This window comes from Salvia miltiorrhiza, chromosome 8 (genome assembly GCF_028751815.1).
Source record: "Salvia miltiorrhiza cultivar Shanhuang (shh) chromosome 8, IMPLAD_Smil_shh, whole genome shotgun sequence".
NCBI classification, from domain to species: domain Eukaryota; kingdom Viridiplantae; phylum Streptophyta; class Magnoliopsida; order Lamiales; family Lamiaceae; genus Salvia; species Salvia miltiorrhiza.
Window position 1 is genome coordinate 8359871 of NC_080394.1, and position 22807 is coordinate 8382677.

Below are 22807 nucleotides of genomic sequence, written 5' to 3' on the forward strand. Positions count from 1 at the left end.
TTTATATTTCTAATTTATATATTATCCTTCAATTGTATACATCAATTCCAGAATACCAACACATGCTCATTAACTCAGATTTACATATGCTTTGATAAATGAAGAAAATGAGTAGCAAATTCATAGATTTACAGTTACTAAATATGTACTTGTGAACTGAAGTTACAAGGAAAGAGTTAAAACTTTTATTTGAGCAATTACAGTATATGATTCTCGCACAAAAACCCTTTGTGTTGGCTGTTTGCGTGTGTGAGTCGAGGTCAGGGGGAGGGCAGCCTCGGTGGCTCGTCGTCGCCGGCGGTTGACGGACGGCGACGGAGCCGCGGTTGTCTCCGATCTGCCAAGAAAGGGAAAGAGGAGTTTCAGTTTTTAATTCAAATTTACGAACCTATCGTGAGTGATAAAACGAGAGAGAAAGGATGGTGGATTGTCGGAGCCCTGCGACTCACGGCGACGGCGGCTCCGGGAGAGGCGGCTGCCGGGCTCTTGCTGCCAACAGCAGCGGCCGGCGGCGGCGCTCCTCCAGCGAGCCACTGACCACCGGACGAGCCTGCAGCAACTCCAGATCCGTCGACTCTCGGCGAAGCAGCTGCAGTCGGCGGCGACTCCGTGCAAGCCAACGGCGGCGGGAGCTCCGAGCGAGACGAACGGCTGAAGGCCAGATCCGTCGACTCCCGGCGAAGCAGCAGCAGCTCCAGCGGCTCCCGTCGACCCAAGCGGTGGCCGTGGCGTTGAACGGCGGCGGCGGATCTGCCATGGAGGAGAGGCGGAGGCGACGGAGCGGCGGCGTGCTTGCGCTGCTGCGCCTGGTTCCAGCGGCCGAGGGAGCGAGGGGGTCGAGGGTGGCGACACCTGGTGGCTGGTCGCGGTGGCCGAAGGAGAGGAGGGGAGGAGGCGACGGCGAGGCGGCGCGCCGGAGGCGGCGCCGCCCTCAGCCGAACGAAGAGAGAGAGCAGAGAGAGTAAAGAGAGAGAGCAGAGAGAGTTAGAGAGAGAGAGAAGCTTGAATGTGTGTGTTTGAGTGTTTGTGTGTGTATATTTAGGTTAGAAAAGGGAGCCGGGTTTGGGCCGGGTTTCAGCCGGGTTTGGGCCGGGTTTGAGCCGGGTTTGGGCCGAAAATATTGGGCTCCTTCTTGGGCCGATTTAATTAAACTTCTTGGGCCGATTTAATTAAACTTCTTGGGCCGATTTAATTAAACTCTTGGGCCGATTTAATTAAATTGTTTGGGCCGATTTAATTAATTGTTTGGGGCTTATTCAAAGAAAAACATGATAGACTTAATTTATCTAATTAATTTGGGCTTATATCTATTTAAATTATTTGAGCTCTTAATTATTAATTTAAATTGAGCTTGATTAATTTAATTATATATTGACCTTTAAATTAATTATTTAAATGGAGTTCTTTATTTCAAGTATTTATAAATGGTTTATAAATAAAATATTTTGAGTTAAACTCTCATTTAAATTAATTCTTTTCAAATGACTTATTAATATGGATTATTTGAAAATGATTAAATGATTTTAAAAATAAGAAAGCATGATCTATGATGATATGATTTATCTATGTAATATTATAGGATTTATTTTTAAATAACGGAATATTTGACTTGATGACATAAATAGAACGAGTTATGATTAATGCGCATGTTGATGTTCGAATAAATAGTTTCGAACCTAAATGATAGTTATGTGATAATGTTTTGAGTCTAAGGTTTTGACGAGATAAGATTAATATTAAAATTTACTAATTACTTTAAGGGTGATGATGGGCTCACTTATTGGGCTTCATGATTTTATTATCTTGGGCCTCATTTGTTGGGCTCTAGAATTTAATTGATGTTGGGCCTAATATTATTAATGCACTGGGCTTCGAATTTGTTCATTTGGGCTCGAATTAAATTCCTTTTGGGCCTAGTTTATTTTATTGGGCCGGAGATTAATTCAATTGGGCTTTGCTTATTTTATTTCCATTGGGCTAATATATATATTGTTTGGACTCTATTATTTTTATAAATGGGCTCTTATTATTTATTTTGATTGGGCTTCTATTAATTATTAATAATGAATTTATTATTTTTATTAATTGAACTCCTACTATTTTAATTGATTAAGTTCAATGAAATTTATTAGTTAAGACCAATGAGATTTATTAATTTAGGCCCATTATTTAATCCTAATTATTTTAATTAGTGATAAATTTTAAGACTTACTAATTATTAATTAGTAAGTGAATTAGATTATTTTAAGATGAGTAGATTATTAAAGATTAATAATCCGACCTCATAAGACGAGATTTAATTCCTTAGATAGGATTAGCATCTCATAATTTAATTAAAGGAATATGAGTCATGCATAATCTTTTCACGCATCCTCATTTATTGAGATTTTTCGAGAATTAGAATCTTATTTTATTTTCTCGAATTAAAGGTCAAGCACCAGAGTTAGAGCTAAACCGTGAGTCTGCTATTCAGGTAGGCTTTCTACGTATAAACTAAAATTATATATTAGAATTGTTAAGACTTTATGCTTATGAATTTAAATGATATTGTCAATGCCTAAATGCTTTATGTTTTATTATTAATTGCCTATCTGATGTTAATCGAATTCGGATTCTGGATGGGACCGCAAATCCCTTCGGAATTAGTGTACACCTTGTGATCGTGAGTCATCTAGCGGGTTGGCCGATCATAGTGTCCGTAGAGGGAGGCCTCCCTCTCGGCACGAGTTACTGATATGGTGATTAATGATATAAAATACCTGCGCGGGTTATTGATGAAAGAAATGATATTATGTTTGGTAAATACGAGTCTTTAAAGGAAAACCCTCGTATCTTACTACTGTTGAAAGGCTTGACAATAAAATATTATGCATGTATGTAAATTTCGGCAAGTGTCCACTAAGTACTTTTGTACTTAGCCCTGCATGTATTTTTAAATGTGCAGGTTGAGCTGTGATCGAGGATGTAGTGTGCAAGCGGAGCTTCTGTCAATCTAGGATGAGTACCTCAGAGTAGAGTATATGTCTTCATACATATATTCAAATTATTATTCCGCTGCGAACACTGATTATGTTAAGATATTATGTCAAAACAATATGTATTATTTAATAATGTACTCAAACTCGTTGAGTACCTCTTTTGGATAATATTATGTACGGTTCCTTTTGACCTTCGTTAAATTCTAGTTAATTTCAATTGTTTTCCTTATACAAGTCGAGTCATCAAGAAACCGAATATGCCCCTTTCTAAATCCCGCTCCTAAATTCCCTCCCTTAGTCGCGGTTTCCCCGAATTTGCTATCCTTAGCAAGTGCGGTCGTGACAGAATGGTATCAGAGCATTTCTTTTGCTCTGAGTACTACTCAGTTGAGTCTAGATTAAGTAAGTAAATACACTTTGAACTAGTTGACAAAAGCTTGGCACTACATCTCGTCACGCTCAACGGAGGTTATGGTAAGTACTTTCAAGTTTTAATTAAGTTAATTTCTTGAAATGTATGAAGCATGAATAAGTATGACTATGGTATGAATCACAAGAACTTAGAACTGTTAAGTTATACATGCTCACTCTCACGACGGAACATAGAAGAGAACTTAGGGAGATGCCTTAACTTTTTCTTCATGTTACGATGACATCGACAATGACGGTCGAGATAGAGAAAGAAGAATCACACGAAGGGTCGCATGATGAAACCACGAGCATGAAGATTGAGCAGCATAACGAACGCCAATAGTACGTTGATGGCATGGGCATAGCTTAAATATTCGAGTGTTTTTCTACGATGAGATCTCGAATTAGCTTGGCCTTTTGAACTTATTTTGTTGAAACTTTTAGTGCTCGTTGCTAGATTTAAGAAAATATCATCATCACATAACAAGCCCTAAGTTCGGTAAACAACGACACTAGAACTATATGATAGTCGAATTGATAATCTGTGATTAAGTATTAAGAACCTGTATGGCTTGTGTAAATGGTAGATTTAGATGATGAGGTGTTTTTACACGTTATGGTTATTGAACCGAACTTGTTTTCCGATTTTAGATATTTAGAACCTTATCGCCTTAAGTTACTTGTCGTGTGCTACTTTTGACGATAGAATTTCCTTTGTTAGATGGCGAGAACTGTTTTCACCCGACGACGACCACTACCCCCATGGGCTAGTCCAGAGGAGGTCAAGCGGTCCTACCGCACCTATGCTCCATGTCACGAGGATAACCTCGGACAGTTCCTCGCAGGTTTTCACAGACACTGGGTCGAGGCGAGTGCACATGGAGTATCAGGATATGACGGTATCCAGAGGTTGATCTTACTGTTACCTTCCGAGTGGCAGGGATGGGCTAGACAGGTCTCTGCCCACTATATCTTTCGCCGAGAAGATTACCACGACCTCGTGGGAGACTTCCCTAGCTTTATTGCGGAGCTTCAGATCTGTTTCACTTTGTGGGGCCGTGCTCCTCTAGGGCCCTACATCCTTCCGGGAGACTACGTACAGGTGGGGACGCCTTTGCCAGCGGAAGCACCCACTACTGCTCCCGAGCCCTCGATGGCCTTGCCCCGAGATCCTCCACCACGAGCCTCAGTTCTAGGGCGCCGTGGTAGGCACGATGACGAGGCAGGCCCTTCTCGTCCACGGGCTCGCAAGGATTTCCCATCGCCCCCTGACTCATCAGCCCGGGCTGCTACTCCTCCACCACCAATGATACCTACGGCAGAAGCAAGGCTTTCGACTGCCATGGCCAACGCTGACAGGGTCATGTCCAACCTGAGGGAGTTCATAGATAGGGGCAAAGCCCCTATGCAGGAGGATGATGGTACAGTACCGTATGGTACGATGAGGAGTACTCATCCCGAGCCCGTGCCATCTCCAGCTCCAACCGAGCCTCGTGCCACGGCCAGGATCAGCACCAGAGACGATCCGATCCGTGAGATGGTGAACGACATCTTCCGCTCAGCCCAGATCATGCAGGAGACAGGCGAGGGCCAGGGAGAGACTCCGTTGCCCAGCGGGGAGCCGGGCGAGGATGAGGAAGAGGACCCCGAGGAGGATGAGGAGGAAGACCCCGAGGAGGATCCAGAAGAGGACCCCCTGGCGTCACCGAGGAACAGTCGTACCGCGACTCAGAGTTCACAAATTTGATAGTTTTAGCTTGTGGATGTACTCCGGAAACGATAATTCGTTCCAATGACTATGTTTTTATTTTTTTTTCTAGCTAGCATTAGTACGGAAATGTTGGTCTCTAGGACGTTCCGTGAATAAAAACCCTTTTATGATTGCTTAACTAGTAAGCCGGTACATCATAGGGAGTACTGGATAGACTTTACTTACATTTTGGGTTGACAATGTAAAAGCCCTCGATGAGACAATATTCCATGAGATAAAAATGACCCTAGCATGGGTTTTCTACGACGATCTCGTGTATGTTTTATGTTTCTCTACGGGTTTTATTCTTCACGAGTCAGTTAAGAATGTAGTAGCTTTGAATAATGTGACTTGTGTATACAACGGTTCCTGTTAATATCTTAGTTTTGGAGTTATGATAAGTTAAATTTAACAAACAGTTCTTTATTAATTGCCTTAGAGATTCCTGTATAGAATGTATTAAAAAGGGTGTTTGTAATTTGCAGAATGCCGCCTAAACGAGGTCGCCCCCCTAGGAGAAACGTTAACAATGATGGAAATCGCGATGAAATACCTGAAGGGCGGCGAAACGACAGGGAACCTACCCCACCCCCCTCCACCCCCTGCTAGAAGGACTGAAGAACTGTTTCTTCGACAGAATCCGCCCACATTCACTGGGACAGGCGACCCAGCCGAGGCCGAAGCTTGGATACGCGCCTTGGAGCGTATCTTCACTTTCCTACACTGCACAGAAGAGGAGCGACTCTCGTGTATGTCTTTCCAACTAGCCGGATCGGCTGACTTTTGGTGGGAAGCCCGCCGAAAGACTCTGACTCCCGAACAATGGGCAGCATACACTTGGGAAGACTTTAAGACGGGATTATATGATAAGTATATTCCCAAGAGCTACAGAAAGAAGAAGGAGGCTGAGTTTTATAGCCTGAAACAAGGGAAGAAGACGGTGACCGAGTATGACAGAGAGTTCTGCGATCTATCGCGTTATGCTCCACAACAGGTGGATACTGATGAGAAAATGGCGGAGAAATTTTGTGCTGGTCTGAGGCACGAGATTCGGATGACTCTAGCTAGTCATGGTGGACTCTCATACACTGAGTCTTTGAACAGGGCACTGGACATCGAAGCTGCGATGCCAGTAGAAAGGTTGGCTCCATCACAGACCCCAGCGCCAGCCAACCCACCTGCACGCCCTCAGAACTTTAAAGGGAAGCGCAACTGGAACGACCATAGAGGAAATGAAAACCAGACTAACAAGAGGCCATGGCAAGGAAATGCGCCGTTTGGACAATATCAGCAACAAGGACAAGGGAAGCAACAGGGTCCTGCCCCAGCTGGAGGCAGCCAAAGACAAAATGAAGTTCCCCTTTGTCCAAAATGCCACAAACCACATCGTGGTGTCTGTAAGGCTGGAACTGACAGTTGCTACACGTGTGGCCAGAAGGGCCACTACTCCTCACAATGCCCCAACAAACAGCAGGGCGCGGCAATCAGGGCCACTTATGCCCAGCCCCTGCAAGCAGTTCCAGGGCAACACCAGCCCCGCCAACAACAGCCATACCAGCAGCAATACCAATACCAGCCCCGCCAACAACAACCATACCAGCAGCAATACCAAAACAAGCACCAACAGCGCCAACAGCAACAGAGGCGGCAGCAACCATTGCCGCAGCAGGCGAGAGCCTTTGCTCTCACCCAAAACCAGCCCGAGAAAAACCAAGGAAACCTGGCAGGTATGGGCAAGCTTAAAGGTTTTTCCATAATGATTCTGTTCGATACTGGTGCCTCGCATTCTTTTATATCTGCCCCTTGCGTAGATACCTTAGAAATCGAATCAGAACGAGCTAAGTGTGCCTTAAGAATCACTACACCCTCAGGAGGAAGATCTACCACCACACATGTTTGCTCGAACGTAGAATTTGAAATAGGAGAACTTAAGATGGTAGCGAACAATCTTAATATTCTGCTCATGTGGGATGTAGATATAATCTTAGGAATGGACTGGCTAGCTGAGAATCACGTCACCATCCTTTGTAGTGAACGAAAAATTTCTCTTCGACCACCTGGAAAGGAACCGACGGAATTTCACGGCATAGGTATGAAGAAAAGAGTACCAGTGATATCCGCATTACAAGCCAGAAAAGAGATGATGAAGGAAGGAAGCACAGCTTATCTCGTCTACCTAAACGGGGAAGCTAGTGAAGACAAGAAAGTGGAAGATGTGGCAATAGTACGAGATTTTCCAGAAGTTTTTCCTGAAATATTGCCAGGACTACCTCCAGACAGGCAACTAGATTTCACCATTGATCTAGAACCTGGATCTGCCCCAGTATCAAAGGCACCGTACAGGATGGCCCCAAAGGAACTACAAGAATTAAAGGTGCAACTACAGGAACTCTTGGACTTGGGTTTCATCAGACCCAGTGTCTCGCCTTGGGGAGCGCCTGTACTCTTTGTCAAAAAGAAAGATGGAACCATGAGAATGTGCATTGATTATCGAGAGTTGAACAAACTGACGCTTAAAAACAAATATCCTCTTCCAAGGATAGATGATTTGTTCGATCAACTCAAAGGAGCCAGTGTATTCTCAAAAATAGATTTAAGGTCTGGGTATCATCAACTGAAGATCAGATCAGAGGATATATCTAAGACCGCTTTCCGCACAAGATATGGTCACTATGAATTCGTTGTCATGCCATTTGGTTTAACCAATGCACCGGCAGTATTCATGGACCTCATGAATCGAGTTTTCCATCCATACTTAGACAAATTTGTCTTAGTGTTTATAGATGATATCCTCATCTATTCTAAGAATGACCAAGAGCATGAAAATCATTTAAGAATCATCCTGGAGACATTAAAGACGGAGAAGTTGTTCGCCAAATTCAGCAAGTGCGAATTTTGGTTGAAAGAAGTAATGTTTCTAGGGCACATCGTATCAGCAGATGGAATCAAGGTGGACCCCGCCAAGGTGCAAGCAGTGCGCGAGTGGAAATCACCAACCACACCTAATGAAATCCGAAGTTTCTTAGGTTTGGCAGGATACTACCGGAGATTCATCGAAGGATTCTCTAAAATAGCGAGACCAATGACGCAATTACTTCGCAAAGGAATCAAGTATAAGTGGAACGAAGAGTGTGAAGCCAGCTTCCAAGAGCTGAAGAAGAAATTGACAACTGCACCAGTGTTAGCAGTTCCAGCAGCCGATAAAGAATACGTGATCTTCACAGACGCGTCCAAAAATGGGCTAGGTTGTGTGTTGATGCAAGAAGGAAAGGTCATTGCCTATGCCTCACGGCAACTAAGGCCACACGAATTGAATTACCCCACTCATGATCTGGAACTAGCAGCAATTGTGCATGCTTTGAAAATTTGGAGACACCATCTATACGGAGTTAGATGTGAAATCTTCACTGATCACAAAAGCCTTAAGTACTTTTTCGAGCAGAAAGACTTGAACATGAGACAGAGGAGATGGCTCGAGCTCGTGAAGGATTACGATTGCGGTATCAACTACCACCCGGGAAAAGCTAATGTAGTAGCTGATGCTTTAAGTCGTAAAACTCAATCCGAGTTAGGACTTCTTCTCACTCAAGAGGACACGCTTGTAAGGGATTTTGACAAATTGAAGATAGAAGTGGTTCAGCCACCGGCAACGACAAGAGCAATTATTGCAACTCTAGTAGCCGTCCCAGACCTCAGAGAAAGGATCGTCAGTGCCCAGAGAGCGGATGAAAGCTTGGAAAAAGTTCGTCTCAAGATCCGAACAGGCACGCCAGGAGGCTACCAAGAGGCAACGGATAACGCAGTTCTTTTTGAAGGAAGATTGTGTGTTCCCCATAACGAGGAACTCAGAAACGAGATCATGAGTGAAGCTCATGACACGCCCTATACCGCTCATCCCGGAAGTACCAAAATGTACCAAGATCTAAAACAGAAGTTTTGGTGGGACGGGATGAAACGAGATATAGCCTCGTTTGTAGAGCGTTGCCTTGCATGCCAACAAGTGAAAGCTTTACATCAACGACCATATGGGAAATTACAGCCATTGGAAATCCCAGAATGGAAGTGGGAGCACATAGCGATGGATTTCGTGACGGGTTTACCCAAGACAAATAGGGGCAACACAGCTATTTGGGTAATAGTAGACCGTCTCACGAAGAGCGCTCATTTTATACCGATTCCAATTACCCATGGATCGGAGAAACTAGCCCAACTGTACATTCGTGAGATTGTACGGCTACATGGAATACCAATATCCATTACTTCAGATAGAGATTCAAAATTTACTTCTAGATTTTGGATCAGTTTGCAGAAAGAGTTGGGAACGAGATTAAACTTTAGCACCGCCTTTCACCCTCAAACAGATGGACAATCAGAAAGGACAATTCAGACCCTTGAAGATATGTTGAGGACAGTGGTGCTAGACCGAGGAGGAAGTTGGGAATCAGTGCTGCCGTTAATCGAATTCGCCTACAACAATAGTTACCAGGCAACCATTGATATGGCACCTTATGAGGCGCTGTATGGAAGGAAGTGTAGATCACCACTTTACTGGGATGAAGTGGGTGAAAGAAAAATCCTTGGGCCAGATGCAGTAAGCGAGATGATTGAGACCATCCGCCAGATTAGAGCAAGAATTAAAGAGGCTCAGGACAGACAGAAGTCTTATGCTGATACCCGACGAACTGAACTACAATTTCAGATTGGAGACAAGGTTTTCCTTAAAATATCACCCTCGAAAGGGATCGTTAGATTCGGTGTTAAGGGTAAGTTGAGACCCCGTTTTGTAGGACCTTATGAGATCCTTGAAAGAATAGGTCCCGTAGCATATAGGTTGGCACTGCCACCTAGCTTTGGAAACGTCCACAATGTGTTCCACGTGTCACAGCTGAGACGGTACGTGTTTGATCCCAAACACGTGATTCATCAAGATGAAATGATTCTTAACCCAGACTTGACGTACGAGGAAAAACCTGAAGCCATTTTGGACCGAAAGGTGCAAGAATTAAGGAATAAATCGATCGCGTCAGTCAAAATACTGTGGAGACACCATGGACCAGAAGAAGCAACGTGGGAACTTGAAGACCAGATGAAAGAAAAATACCCAGAACTTTTCACATAGGTATGCAAATTTCGGGACGAAATTTCTTTTAAGGGGGATAGTATGTAATGACCCGACTTTTTATTAAGGATTATATACTTTTAATTACTGATTTAAGGATTGATTATGGTAATTAGAGTTCAGCATCCATTTATAAAATACGAACTTATATGAAATTGATAATTTATATATGTGATGATTTATTTTTTTTTATTTTCAATAGATGATGCACTCAAAATATATTTTGAGTCCATTAATTTATTGTGGAGAATTTAACACTGAAGTGTTAAATATGAATCTTTTATCGATTGTTTACTTAAGCCCATGAGTAATTTATTTTATGTTAGAAGCAAGCTCAAATGGATTTTATGCTTCAATAAGAATTAGGCTTATATGTCTTAATGTATTTAAATGAGTTTGGAACCATATAATTAATATATTAATCTCTTAGATTTTTTTTTTAATGATTAAAGTTGAATAATCCTAGCATGCTGAAGAAATTCTTACTACGCATGCTGAAGGAAATTCTTCAGTCTTACATGCCAGCTGAAGAAATTTGGAGCGCATGCTGAAGGAAATTCTTCAGTCTTACATGCAGGCTGAAAGTGTTCATACCTGTAAGCTGAAGAATTTCCATCCAAGCCACCCCATTTTTTTTCTTTTATAACCTACACCATTTTTCAGCCAATTCCCACCTCTCACATTCATCTACCATCTCTCTCGCAGCCAAGAAACGACACCACATCTTTCATCATTCAAGGTTTATATTTCTAATTTATATATTATCCTTCAATTGTATACATCAATTCCAGAATACCAACACATGCTCATTAACTCAGATTTACATATGCTTTGATAAATGAAGAAAATGAGTAGCAAATTCATAGATTTACAGTTACTAAATATGTACTTGTGAACTGAAGTTACAAGGAAAGAGTTAAAACTTTTATTTGAGCAATTACAGTATATGATTCTCGCACAAAAACCCTTTGTGTTGGCTGTTTGCGTGTGTGAGTCGAGGTCAGGGGGAGGGCAGCCTCGGTGGCTCGTCGTCGCCGGCGGTTGACGGACGGCGACGGAGCCGCGGTTGTCTCCGATCTGCCAAGAAAGGGAAAGAGGAGTTTCAGTTTTTAATTCAAATTTACGAACCTATCGTGAGTGATAAAACGAGAGAGAAAGGATGGTGGATTGTCGGAGCCCTGCGACTCACGGCGACGGCGGCTCCGGGAGAGGCGGCTGCCGGGCTCTTGCTGCCAACAGCAGCGGCCGGCGGCGGCGCTCCTCCAGCGAGCCACTGACCACCGGACGAGCCTGCAGCAACTCCAGATCCGTCGACTCTCGGCGAAGCAGCTGCAGTCGGCGGCGACTCCGTGCAAGCCAACGGCGGCGGGAGCTCCGAGCGAGACGAACGGCTGAAGGCCAGATCCGTCGACTCCCGGCGAAGCAGCAGCAGCTCCAGCGGCTCCCGTCGACCCAAGCGGTGGCCGTGGCGTTGAACGGCGGCGGCGGATCTGCCATGGAGGAGAGGCGGAGGCGACGGAGCGGCGGCGTGCTTGCGCTGCTGCGCCTGGTTCCAGCGGCCGAGGGAGCGAGGGGGTCGAGGGTGGCGACACCTGGTGGCTGGTCGCGGTGGCCGAAGGAGAGGAGGGGAGGAGGCGACGGCGAGGCGGCGCGCCGGAGGCGGCGCCGCCCTCAGCCGAACGAAGAGAGAGAGCAGAGAGAGTAAAGAGAGAGAGCAGAGAGAGTTAGAGAGAGAGAGAAGCTTGAATGTGTGTGTTTGAGTGTTTGTGTGTGTATATTTAGGTTAGAAAAGGGAGCCGGGTTTGGGCCGGGTTTCAGCCGGGTTTGGGCCGGGTTTGAGCCGGGTTTGGGCCGAAAATATTGGGCTCCTTCTTGGGCCGATTTAATTAAACTTCTTGGGCCGATTTAATTAAACTTCTTGGGCCGATTTAATTAAACTCTTGGGCCGATTTAATTAAATTGTTTGGGCCGATTTAATTAATTGTTTGGGGCTTATTCAAAGAAAAACATGATAGACTTAATTTATCTAATTAATTTGGGCTTATATCTATTTAAATTATTTGAGCTCTTAATTATTAATTTAAATTGAGCTTGATTAATTTAATTATATATTGACCTTTAAATTAATTATTTAAATGGAGTTCTTTATTTCAAGTATTTATAAATGGTTTATAAATAAAATATTTTGAGTTAAACTCTCATTTAAATTAATTCTTTTCAAATGACTTATTAATATGGATTATTTGAAAATGATTAAATGATTTTAAAAATAAGAAAGCATGATCTATGATGATATGATTTATCTATGTAATATTATAGGATTTATTTTTAAATAACGGAATATTTGACTTGATGACATAAATAGAACGAGTTATGATTAATGCGCATGTTGATGTTCGAATAAATAGTTTCGAACCTAAATGATAGTTATGTGATAATGTTTTGAGTCTAAGGTTTTGACGAGATAAGATTAATATTAAAATTTACTAATTACTTTAAGGGTGATGATGGGCTCACTTATTGGGCTTCATGATTTTATTATCTTGGGCCTCATTTGTTGGGCTCTAGAATTTAATTGATGTTGGGCCTAATATTATTAATGCACTGGGCTTCGAATTTGTTCATTTGGGCTCGAATTAAATTCCTTTTGGGCCTAGTTTATTTTATTGGGCCGGAGATTAATTCAATTGGGCTTTGCTTATTTTATTTCCATTGGGCTAATATATATATTGTTTGGACTCTATTATTTTTATAAATGGGCTCTTATTATTTATTTTGATTGGGCTTCTATTAATTATTAATAATGAATTTATTATTTTTATTAATTGAACTCCTACTATTTTAATTGATTAAGTTCAATGAAATTTATTAGTTAAGACCAATGAGATTTATTAATTTAGGCCCATTATTTAATCCTAATTATTTTAATTAGTGATAAATTTTAAGACTTACTAATTATTAATTAGTAAGTGAATTAGATTATTTTAAGATGAGTAGATTATTAAAGATTAATAATCCGACCTCATAAGACGAGATTTAATTCCTTAGATAGGATTAGCATCTCATAATTTAATTAAAGGAATATGAGTCATGCATAATCTTTTCACGCATCCTCATTTATTGAGATTTTTCGAGAATTAGAATCTTATTTTATTTTCTCGAATTAAAGGTCAAGCACCAGAGTTAGAGCTAAACCGTGAGTCTGCTATTCAGGTAGGCTTTCTACGTATAAACTAAAATTATATATTAGAATTGTTAAGACTTTATGCTTATGAATTTAAATGATATTGTCAATGCCTAAATGCTTTATGTTTTATTATTAATTGCCTATCTGATGTTAATCGAATTCGGATTCTGGATGGGACCGCAAATCCCTTCGGAATTAGTGTACACCTTGTGATCGTGAGTCATCTAGCGGGTTGGCCGATCATAGTGTCCGTAGAGGGAGGCCTCCCTCTCGGCACGAGTTACTGATATGGTGATTAATGATATAAAATACCTGCGCGGGTTATTGATGAAAGAAATGATATTATGTTTGGTAAATACGAGTCTTTAAAGGAAAACCCTCGTATCTTACTACTGTTGAAAGGCTTGACAATAAAATATTATGCATGTATGTAAATTTCGGCAAGTGTCCACTAAGTACTTTTGTACTTAGCCCTGCATGTATTTTTAAATGTGCAGGTTGAGCTGTGATCGAGGATGTAGTGTGCAAGCGGAGCTTCTGTCAATCTAGGATGAGTACCTCAGAGTAGAGTATATGTCTTCATACATATATTCAAATTATTATTCCGCTGCGAACACTGATTATGTTAAGATATTATGTCAAAACAATATGTATTATTTAATAATGTACTCAAACTCGTTGAGTACCTCTTTTGGATAATATTATGTACGGTTCCTTTTGACCTTCGTTAAATTCTAGTTAATTTCAATTGTTTTCCTTATACAAGTCGAGTCATCAAGAAACCGAATATGCCCCTTTCTAAATCCCGCTCCTAAATTCCCTCCCTTAGTCGCGGTTTCCCCGAATTTGCTATCCTTAGCAAGTGCGGTCGTGACATGTAGAGAGAAAATGATAACCGAGATCAAATCCAGATTGTGGGGATGGAGAATGGCATTCAAGCTGCCGACTTCGGTTAGTGATTTTCGAAGTTGGATTGCTGTGGCAAGACTTAATGCTTAGGATGCTTCGCTTTTGATCTGCTTCTGAGGATGTAAGCTTTCTGCTCTTTTATTGTTTTGCTTTTTCTTTGTGTTAGAGTTCTCTACTCTTGTGTTGCTCTTTTATTAAATTGGTTTTCCTTTGTTCCGTACGGTACCTCTGGTACCTTGATTTTATAATGAAAATTTTTCTTTGCCTGATCAAAAAAAAAAAAATAGCATACATATTCACAGTGACAGATTTCACCTTGTAAATAATTACATGAATTGATGACCTCCATTGTAGGGGTCAAGATTTTCACAATGAGAGATTTTACCTTCTAAGATAAATCTTGAATTGAATATTTATATATGAAAATCGTAAATTACTAAATCATGTTATATCGTAAAAATTATACTCCCTCCATCCACAAAAATATGATTTAATTTGTCATTTTCGTCCGTTAGTCATAGCCTATTTTTAGTAATGATTTGACTAATTTGTGGGCCTCTTTCTTCAAATACTAAATAAATAACATAATTTTTCTTAAAATTCGTGACAATCAGATCATATTTTTATGGACGAAGGGAGTATGATTAAAAGAACTTAAAACTAATCAATCTATCCAAGATATACTCCAAGATGAACACCCTAAATTAATAGCATATATCACATTGAAATATTATTTATTGCCTCAAGCTACTTTTTAAAATATTTTTTAGGGTAAATTCCTCAATTTATTCAACAATGAAAATCGGGAAATTTAGGATTGGGGAGGTGGGAAAAGTAGAAGGCTGTAAAAGTGGAATTTTCAAACTTTGGTAGTCACAAAAAGGTTAGAGAAACAAAAGTTAAAAAGCTTTACAGCCATGGATTCGGTGAAAATGATTATGCCATTATTGTTTTTTGGACCATTCTTCTCAGCCTAAAAAAATCTTTTGAAACAGCTATATAAAATTCCAAATTTCTTTTTTTTCCAAATCTTTTATTATTATTTTAGCGGTAATTTTGTGAATAGTGGTACCATTATAATAATATTATTATTCATTCATACGGTGCCGTCCCGTGAAGACTGACGGCAACTGGCTTCAGTGGGAGAGTAGGTGGATGTTGTGGGACCCACTATACTGTCATTTTCGCCCTATACAATTAAAACTAAATACATATCAATTTGGTAAATACGCTTTGTTAGTGGTTTGTTGATTCAAATTCAGATCACAAATTATGTTCATATTTAAAAGTAAATATATATTGTTTATACATATAAATTTGGTAACTACGCGCTTTGTTAGTGGTTTATTGATTCAAATTCAGATAATTTCCTATGAACACATTAGAAATATAGAAATATAATACTCTCTTCGTTCCATTGATAATGACTCATTACTTTTGGGCACGATTATTAAGAAGAAGAGTGATTCAAGGGTAAAAGTGATATAAAGTGATGGAACCCACAACTTTTTACGAGAGAAGATGATTTCCTTTTATGGAATAAGTCATTATCAATGGGACAAACTAAAAAAGAAAATGAGTCATTATCAATGGGACGGAGGAAGTATATATGTGGTAGAATTTTTTATTAAAAAAATGCGAATAGGTATTATTGTAATATATGAAGAGATTAGTTTTTGAAAAAAAACATAGAGAAATATTATTAAATTCACACATATCGTAATTTTATACACTTTTGTGATTAATGTTATACATTTTTGAGTTTAACATTATGCATTTTTGTATTCAAATAACTTTGTGATTTTTTTTTTAAAATGAAAGTTAACATATATGCCATCCTTATTGTCAGTGGCGGATCCAGTGGGCTTGGGGGCTGAAGCCCCTCCCAAATTTTGAGTTTTTTAAAATATAGTAGCATCTAAGCTCAGTGCTTAATATTTTACGGTGTTTTGTTATACAAATTCGTTGAATTTGTGTTATTTTTGTTCTATTTTCATTTCTTAGTTACTCTTCAATGTTGAACGTGAGTCAATCATCTAGTTAAAGTAAAATTATAAATTATTAATAATGAAAACTAGTTTATTTTTCCTAGTTCTCTTCTCTCTCCATATATATTGTCACATTTCGATTTACGTGTACTATATATATATATACACATAGTACTAATGAGATATACTCTATTCACTTTATTCTTAGACACTTTTAGCCCTTGAAAAATCATGAGTAGTTTTTTCTGTTTTTAGTGTTGATTAAATAATTAAATGAGTAAATAATTAAATGAGAACATAAGATGTACATTAATGGAATGCATGGTTCGTAATAATGTCCTTTCATTCAGTCGATACAAATTGAGAATGTGAGATTAACCGATTTAAATTTGGTACAACAGAAAGAAAAAAAAATACTCACATGCACACAGTAAAGATTCGAATGAAATTTACGGTATCCCTTTAGTAAGTTTAGAAAATTCCAGAGGTCTCACACAAATCAACCCAATTTAGTGTTTGGTCCCCTTTCTCATCATGAAAGTTCAGTTGTCCATTTAATATTGGATTAGTTCACCAATTTATACTAAAATTATATTTGGTTGTATTTTTTATCTGAGTTTGGAACAGTACAAATAGGATGAGTTTTTCCCATTTGACCAAATTAAAACTCAAATGAAATTGTCAAAATTTTTAATTTGAAGAAAAGAGAATGTGGCTATCTTGGGAATTTACCCCTAGAAATTGACAGGCTGATAAAAATTGACGCTTCAACCGCAATTAATGCATCAAATAGATTATGATATGATGAACAAATAATACAGAATTAGAATGCATGTTTTGAAAGTTTAGGGAAAGAAAGGGAAAGGATAGGAGTCGATAAGAAAGACAAGAGATGACTGGTGCCCCTCGAAATGTCGACTACTCCCACGAGACCCACACGTTTCTCCAAAAATTCTTATAAACTCTCTCTCTCTCTCTCTAAAAGGTGCACAACAACACAAGGGCAAAAAAGAATCTTTCCTTTTAGCAACCCAAGCTTTCATGGGGCCCGCTCTTGTTCAAAAAGATAGGTAAAAAAAATAATTTTCTCATGTTATTATTCCTTTCTTTGAGATCTCAATGTCTCAAAAGATATTTCCTTTTTTTTTTTACTTTTTGTTCATTCGTGATTCGTATTGACAAAACACTATCATTTTAGGGCTTGCACTATCAGTATTTTATAGTCCCTCAAAAAAAAAAAAAAAAAAAAAACCTATCCGTATTTATTTTAGACATGACTTTGGTCACATTTGTATTGTATATTATAGAAACGCAATAATGAATAGTAGATTTACCAAACTGAATGTTTTTTTCGGCGCAATAGCCTATACAGTGTCAATATCAGCAACCCTTAAATTTGAATAGTCTTGTAATATAGATAATTTAGGTAGAGAGAAATTTTGATTCAAACCTAGACTTTTTAGTATTCTGCTATATGAGAGCTAATCCGCATTTATTTCATAGAATGATAGAAATATGAGGTTTTTATCACCAAATCAATTAAACAAATAATTTACTAACTCGGGATGTTTATATATATATATAGGGGAACACTTCAATGAGACCCAGCTTTATTTTAAGTGAGATCTTAGACACGATCTCGTGCGTTTATTTATTAATTTTATGGCTGATATTGTACCTAGAGGGCGAAATTTTCTCTTAGTGTTCGAATCCCGGAGGGAACAAAATATTTTAAATTTTGTTATTCATCAGTATATACTGCTTTGTTCATTAGTATATATTGTCTTGTTCATCAGTATATATATATATATATATATATTTGTTATACCCAAAGAAAGGAAAAATACACTCACACTCTAGCCTTTTAGGTGACTCGAACCCCCGACCTATTGGTTGGAGGAGAAGCGTCTTATCAACAGATTGCGGTTCATCGTCTACCAACTCGGGATGTTGGGCATATATATTATACATAATGAATAAGACAAAAAATTATACATAATAAATACTTATTTGGTGTGGACCACATCAATTTCCCCTAATAACATCCCGAGTATATAGTTTATTTTTATATCCAAGTAGAATCTTAATGGGTTTAGAATTAGAATCATTAACTTAATATGGTAAATAGTTGTTCGTAATTTTTTTTGAAAAATTGTTTTATCTTCTAAAACAATAAACCAATTTCATTATTAATAGTTCATAATTTACTTTAACTTGGGGATTGACTCAAATTCAATTTAAAAACAAGCTAATTAAAAAGAAAAATAAGACAAAAACACTACAAAAAAAACAGTTTTTAGTGGCGACATTTTTTGTCACTATATATACCAAAATTGTCACTATAAGTGGTTATAAGTGACGACTTTTGTGTTCGTCGTTGAGTTGAGACTGTATGCACCGACACTAAAAGTTTGACTCTTATTTCATAATAAACATGATCGCGTTTTCTGGGCAATAGTCTTATTTGATAAAAAGCGTGATCAAGTCTTATGAGCAATACTCTTATTTTATAATAAGCGTGATCACGTCTTCTGAGCAATAATCTTATGTGAATCAAAGCGTGATATTAGCATCAATTCATTACAGATGTTTTTTTTATTAGATACGTGATCACATTTAATCTACAGTAGTTAGGTTGAAGAATATAATACAAACGAATTCATATTAAAATATAAATTAATTCGTATAATATCATCGCATTCGTTTATATTTATAAGATCATTGTTTTTTGTGTGACATATAGTGACAATATATGTTGCCAACAATTAAGTTTGTCACTAATGCATTTTTTTGTGACGAGTGAAACAACTGTCACAACTTAACAAAGAAATTTAGTGACAACAAATGATGACAATCAGTAAAACACGTCACTAGCTATTACACTTTGTGGTGACACTATAATATATTGTCACTATATATATGATTGCAGTGACAAACTTAACAATCGTCACAGACGTATAGTGACATTAAATACCGACGATAATATAATTTATCACTGTTATAATCATTGTGGCGATAATAAATTATTGTAATTATAAATATGTTTATAGTGGCAATTTAAAGATTGTCACTGATATATAGTGACAATAAATAATGACAACAACAAAAGTTGACACTATTATGCTATTTAGTGATATTAATATGTGTTGTCACTATATTCAAACGTGTAGTGATAAAAATATAATTGTCACTGATATACAGTGACATTAAATATCCGCAACAATATAATTTGTCACTATTACACAGTATTGTCACGATACACAATATTGTCACTATATATATATTTTGTAGTGATAAAAAAAGGATCACCACTAACATGTAGTGACAATAAATACTGACAATAATTAAATATGTCACTGCTACACTATTTTGCAACGATATATCGTATCGTCACTACATGCATATTTACAGTGACAACACTCAGTTCGTCACTGACATATAGTGACAATAATTATCGACAACAACAAAAGTTGTCACTGATACATTATTTTGTGACAACGATTTTTTTTGTCACTATAAAGTTATTTATTGTCATATCCCAGTTTTTAATCATTGATTAAAGACTTAATAATTAGGGTTCGGCATCCATTAATAATAAAAATGGTTTGATTTATCAGATGTCATTTAATTGTTTTATATGTGTCTTGATGTGCTTAATTCTTATTATTATTTGAATCCGTTTGAATTTTTAAAGGATCTTTATAAATATGGTGCACAAGTTTAATTAGTGGTTTGAGCATATTATATGAGCCTTATGGATTTTTTTTTTAGTGGGCATGAAGCCATGAAATTTCCTTTAAATGGGATATTAAGTTTTATAAAGTGTTTTACTTCAATAATTTTACTGCAAGGATTTCATAAAGAATCTTTTAATTGATCAGAGTCAAGAGCTCTATTTAAATTTGATACATCTTAACCGTAGCCTACTTCCCCACCATTACATTTTTTTTTTCTTCTTCTTTCTTTTTCCCCACCACTACACCTAATCTTCCACTTCACTACCAACTTTCACCACCAACTCTCCTTTATGCAGACAATCAAATCCTCATAATCTTAGCAAATCTTATCATCAATCCTCTGCCATTTCAATTAGACAAAAGCCAAGTTTTAAAAGCTAAGTTTCATTCTATTAGTTCATCCGCTCTTTCCTTCTCTTTTCAACACACCCAACAAAGTTTAAAGTGCAGAGGTAAGTGTTCCAACCAATTCTCTTCTTCTTCCTTGGGGATACAACCCTCCATTTTAACTATGTTTATGTTTCCAAATTCCAGTAATCAAGCAGATTCAGATCCAAATTCATTGTTAAATTGTTGATTCGCAGATCCAACTTTGTGAGTTCAGAAAATTATCAAGGTTACCTCCTACTTTACTTTTTCCATACATTCATTTGTTAAATTACAAAACTATGATTCAAATGAAAACAGATAGAACACACGCATCCATTACCACTTCTTTTAGACTATTATTGTTTCAATTACATTAGCTTATCACCATCAGAGAACCACCAACAGAATAATACACACGCACACATTTTACTATATTTCTATCTATTACAAGTACAGATCAGTTTTTGTAAATAGAAATGAATGAAAATGAACAGAATTGAAACCCTAAGTGCTCTATGTGTGTTTTGTGCGTGTGACTGGAATTTGGGGGGGGTGAGAGCAGCCGACGGCTGCTCGCGGCCGGAGGCGGCGCGGCGGCAGCCGCCGCCTTTTTCCTTTGTCTATCTGAAACGAGAGAGAGATGGTTAGGGCTTCTGTAAAAATAAAAAAAAGAGAGAGAGATACGGGAAAAAGGGGGAGAGACTTATCTTTTCCGACGACGCGGCGGAAGCAGCGGCGCAGCGACACGAACGGCGGTTCTGTTCGGCCGGAAAAGAGGAGAAAAGGGAGGAGTTCAGATCTGTTTTTTTTTAAAATAGAAAGGAGAGGAAAGGGAGCTCAGATCTGGAGCTTACCTTTCCGGCGAGACAAAGCTCGGCCATCCACCACGATTCCGGCCATGGCGGAGACGGCGGAGAACAGGGGAAGCGGCGCGGCGACGCTCGGCTTTTCACAACGGCCGGAGAAGGCACATGCAGCGGCGGAGAGGCCTCTGCCACCCTGTTCCAAGGCCGGGGACGACCAGGCGGCGCCGTGCTTGGCCACGGCGGAGGCGGCAGTGGCACGCGAAGGAGGCAGAGGCGGCGTGTGGTTGTTTCCGAGAGATAGAGACGGACGAAAAGGGAAGAACCAAAGGGGAAAGAGAGAATAGGGGAAGGGAAGAGAAGCGGCCGGCGAAGCGGCGCTCGCTGCTGACGGCGCCGCTGTCGTCCGGCGAGGGAGAGGGAGGCAGACCGAGAGGGAGAGAGAGGGAGAGTGAGGCGTGCTGTGTGTGTGCGTGTGTTATGTGTTTTGTGTGTGTATGTATATGTATGTATGATTAGGGTTAGGCTTGGGCTCAAAGCCCTATAATGAGGATGGGCCGAAATTTTTTTAAAAAAAAAAAAAAAAAACGAGTGGGCCGATTTTATTTCTGTTGGGCTCATTTTAATTAATTTTGGGCTGTTATTGATTAATGAAGCCTACGAATTTTGGCCTAATTTAATTTAAAAATGCTTGATTTTTTTTCACTAAATTATTTTAGTGAATTTAAATCTCTTGACTTAATTTTAATATTGAAAATTGGGACTATTTATTTTAAATGAAGTCCGTTCTTTTATCTAAATTTATTAATGGACTTTAAAGCAAATATTTTGGGATTAAGCCCCATTTATTATATGATAAAATTATTTTCAAAGCTTACGAGTATGGATTTTTTGTTTATGGTTAAAATGTTTTATTTCATATCAATGGATTTTAAAATGTTTTATTATTTATAAATGAATAATGGAATTTCTTATTTATTTTCATGATAAAAAAAAAATGTGGAATTGTGTTATAGAATGATTAAGTATATGATTTACTTTAACAAATGAGCTTGGGATTTAATTGAGATATTAAATTACTAAGCATGTGTTTTTAAATGATTTATTTATTTAAGTGATGAAAATGTGCGAAGTATTGGAAAGCATGATTTATAATTTTCAGGGTGATAATATATGGCTTGTTCTTAATTGATGGAGTACTTGACTAAATGACGGGTATAGAGGGAGGTTATGGATTATGTACATGTTGATGTTCGAACAAATGGGTTCGAACCTATATGATAGTTACATGATAATTGGTTACATTTTATTGATTGAATGAAACGAGATTAATATGGATGCTAGAACCCTAAAACTTTAAAAGATACCTTAGGCACGTAGAATTAGACTTTGTCTTATGACAATTTCTTCACGAACTTATCGACTCTTCATCAATGAAGGTCCGAGCGACAGAAAGTGAAGCAGAAGAAGAAACGATTCCACGCCAACTTTAAGAACAATTGAGGTGGGCATTATTTTATTATTACGTATATAGAGATCCCCTGCGTGACGTAGGC

General features: G+C 38.6%; 2 protein-coding genes across 2 annotated transcripts; both read right to left on the minus strand.

Moving 5' to 3' along the window:
- On the minus strand, nucleotides 1–10804 carry LOC130998024 (uncharacterized). The gene is made up of 3 exons (XM_057923460.1): nucleotides 10781–10804; nucleotides 450–806; nucleotides 1–337 (listed from the first exon to the last, which is right to left on the minus strand). Exons 1-3 carry the CDS (start codon nucleotides 10802–10804, stop codon nucleotides 29–31), a joined length of 690 nt encoding a protein of 229 aa, XP_057779443.1. The 3' UTR covers nucleotides 1–28.
- Nucleotides 10805–10998: 194 nt separating this feature from the next.
- LOC130998025 (uncharacterized) lies at nucleotides 10999–21329 on the minus strand. Its single transcript, XM_057923461.1, has 3 exons — nucleotides 21303–21329; nucleotides 11448–11804; nucleotides 10999–11335 (listed from the first exon to the last, which is right to left on the minus strand). The coding sequence occupies exons 1-3, from the start codon at nucleotides 21327–21329 to the stop codon at nucleotides 11027–11029; spliced, it is 693 nt and encodes a 230-aa protein (XP_057779444.1). The 3' UTR covers nucleotides 10999–11026.
- Nucleotides 21330–22807: the final 1478 nt, after the last annotated feature.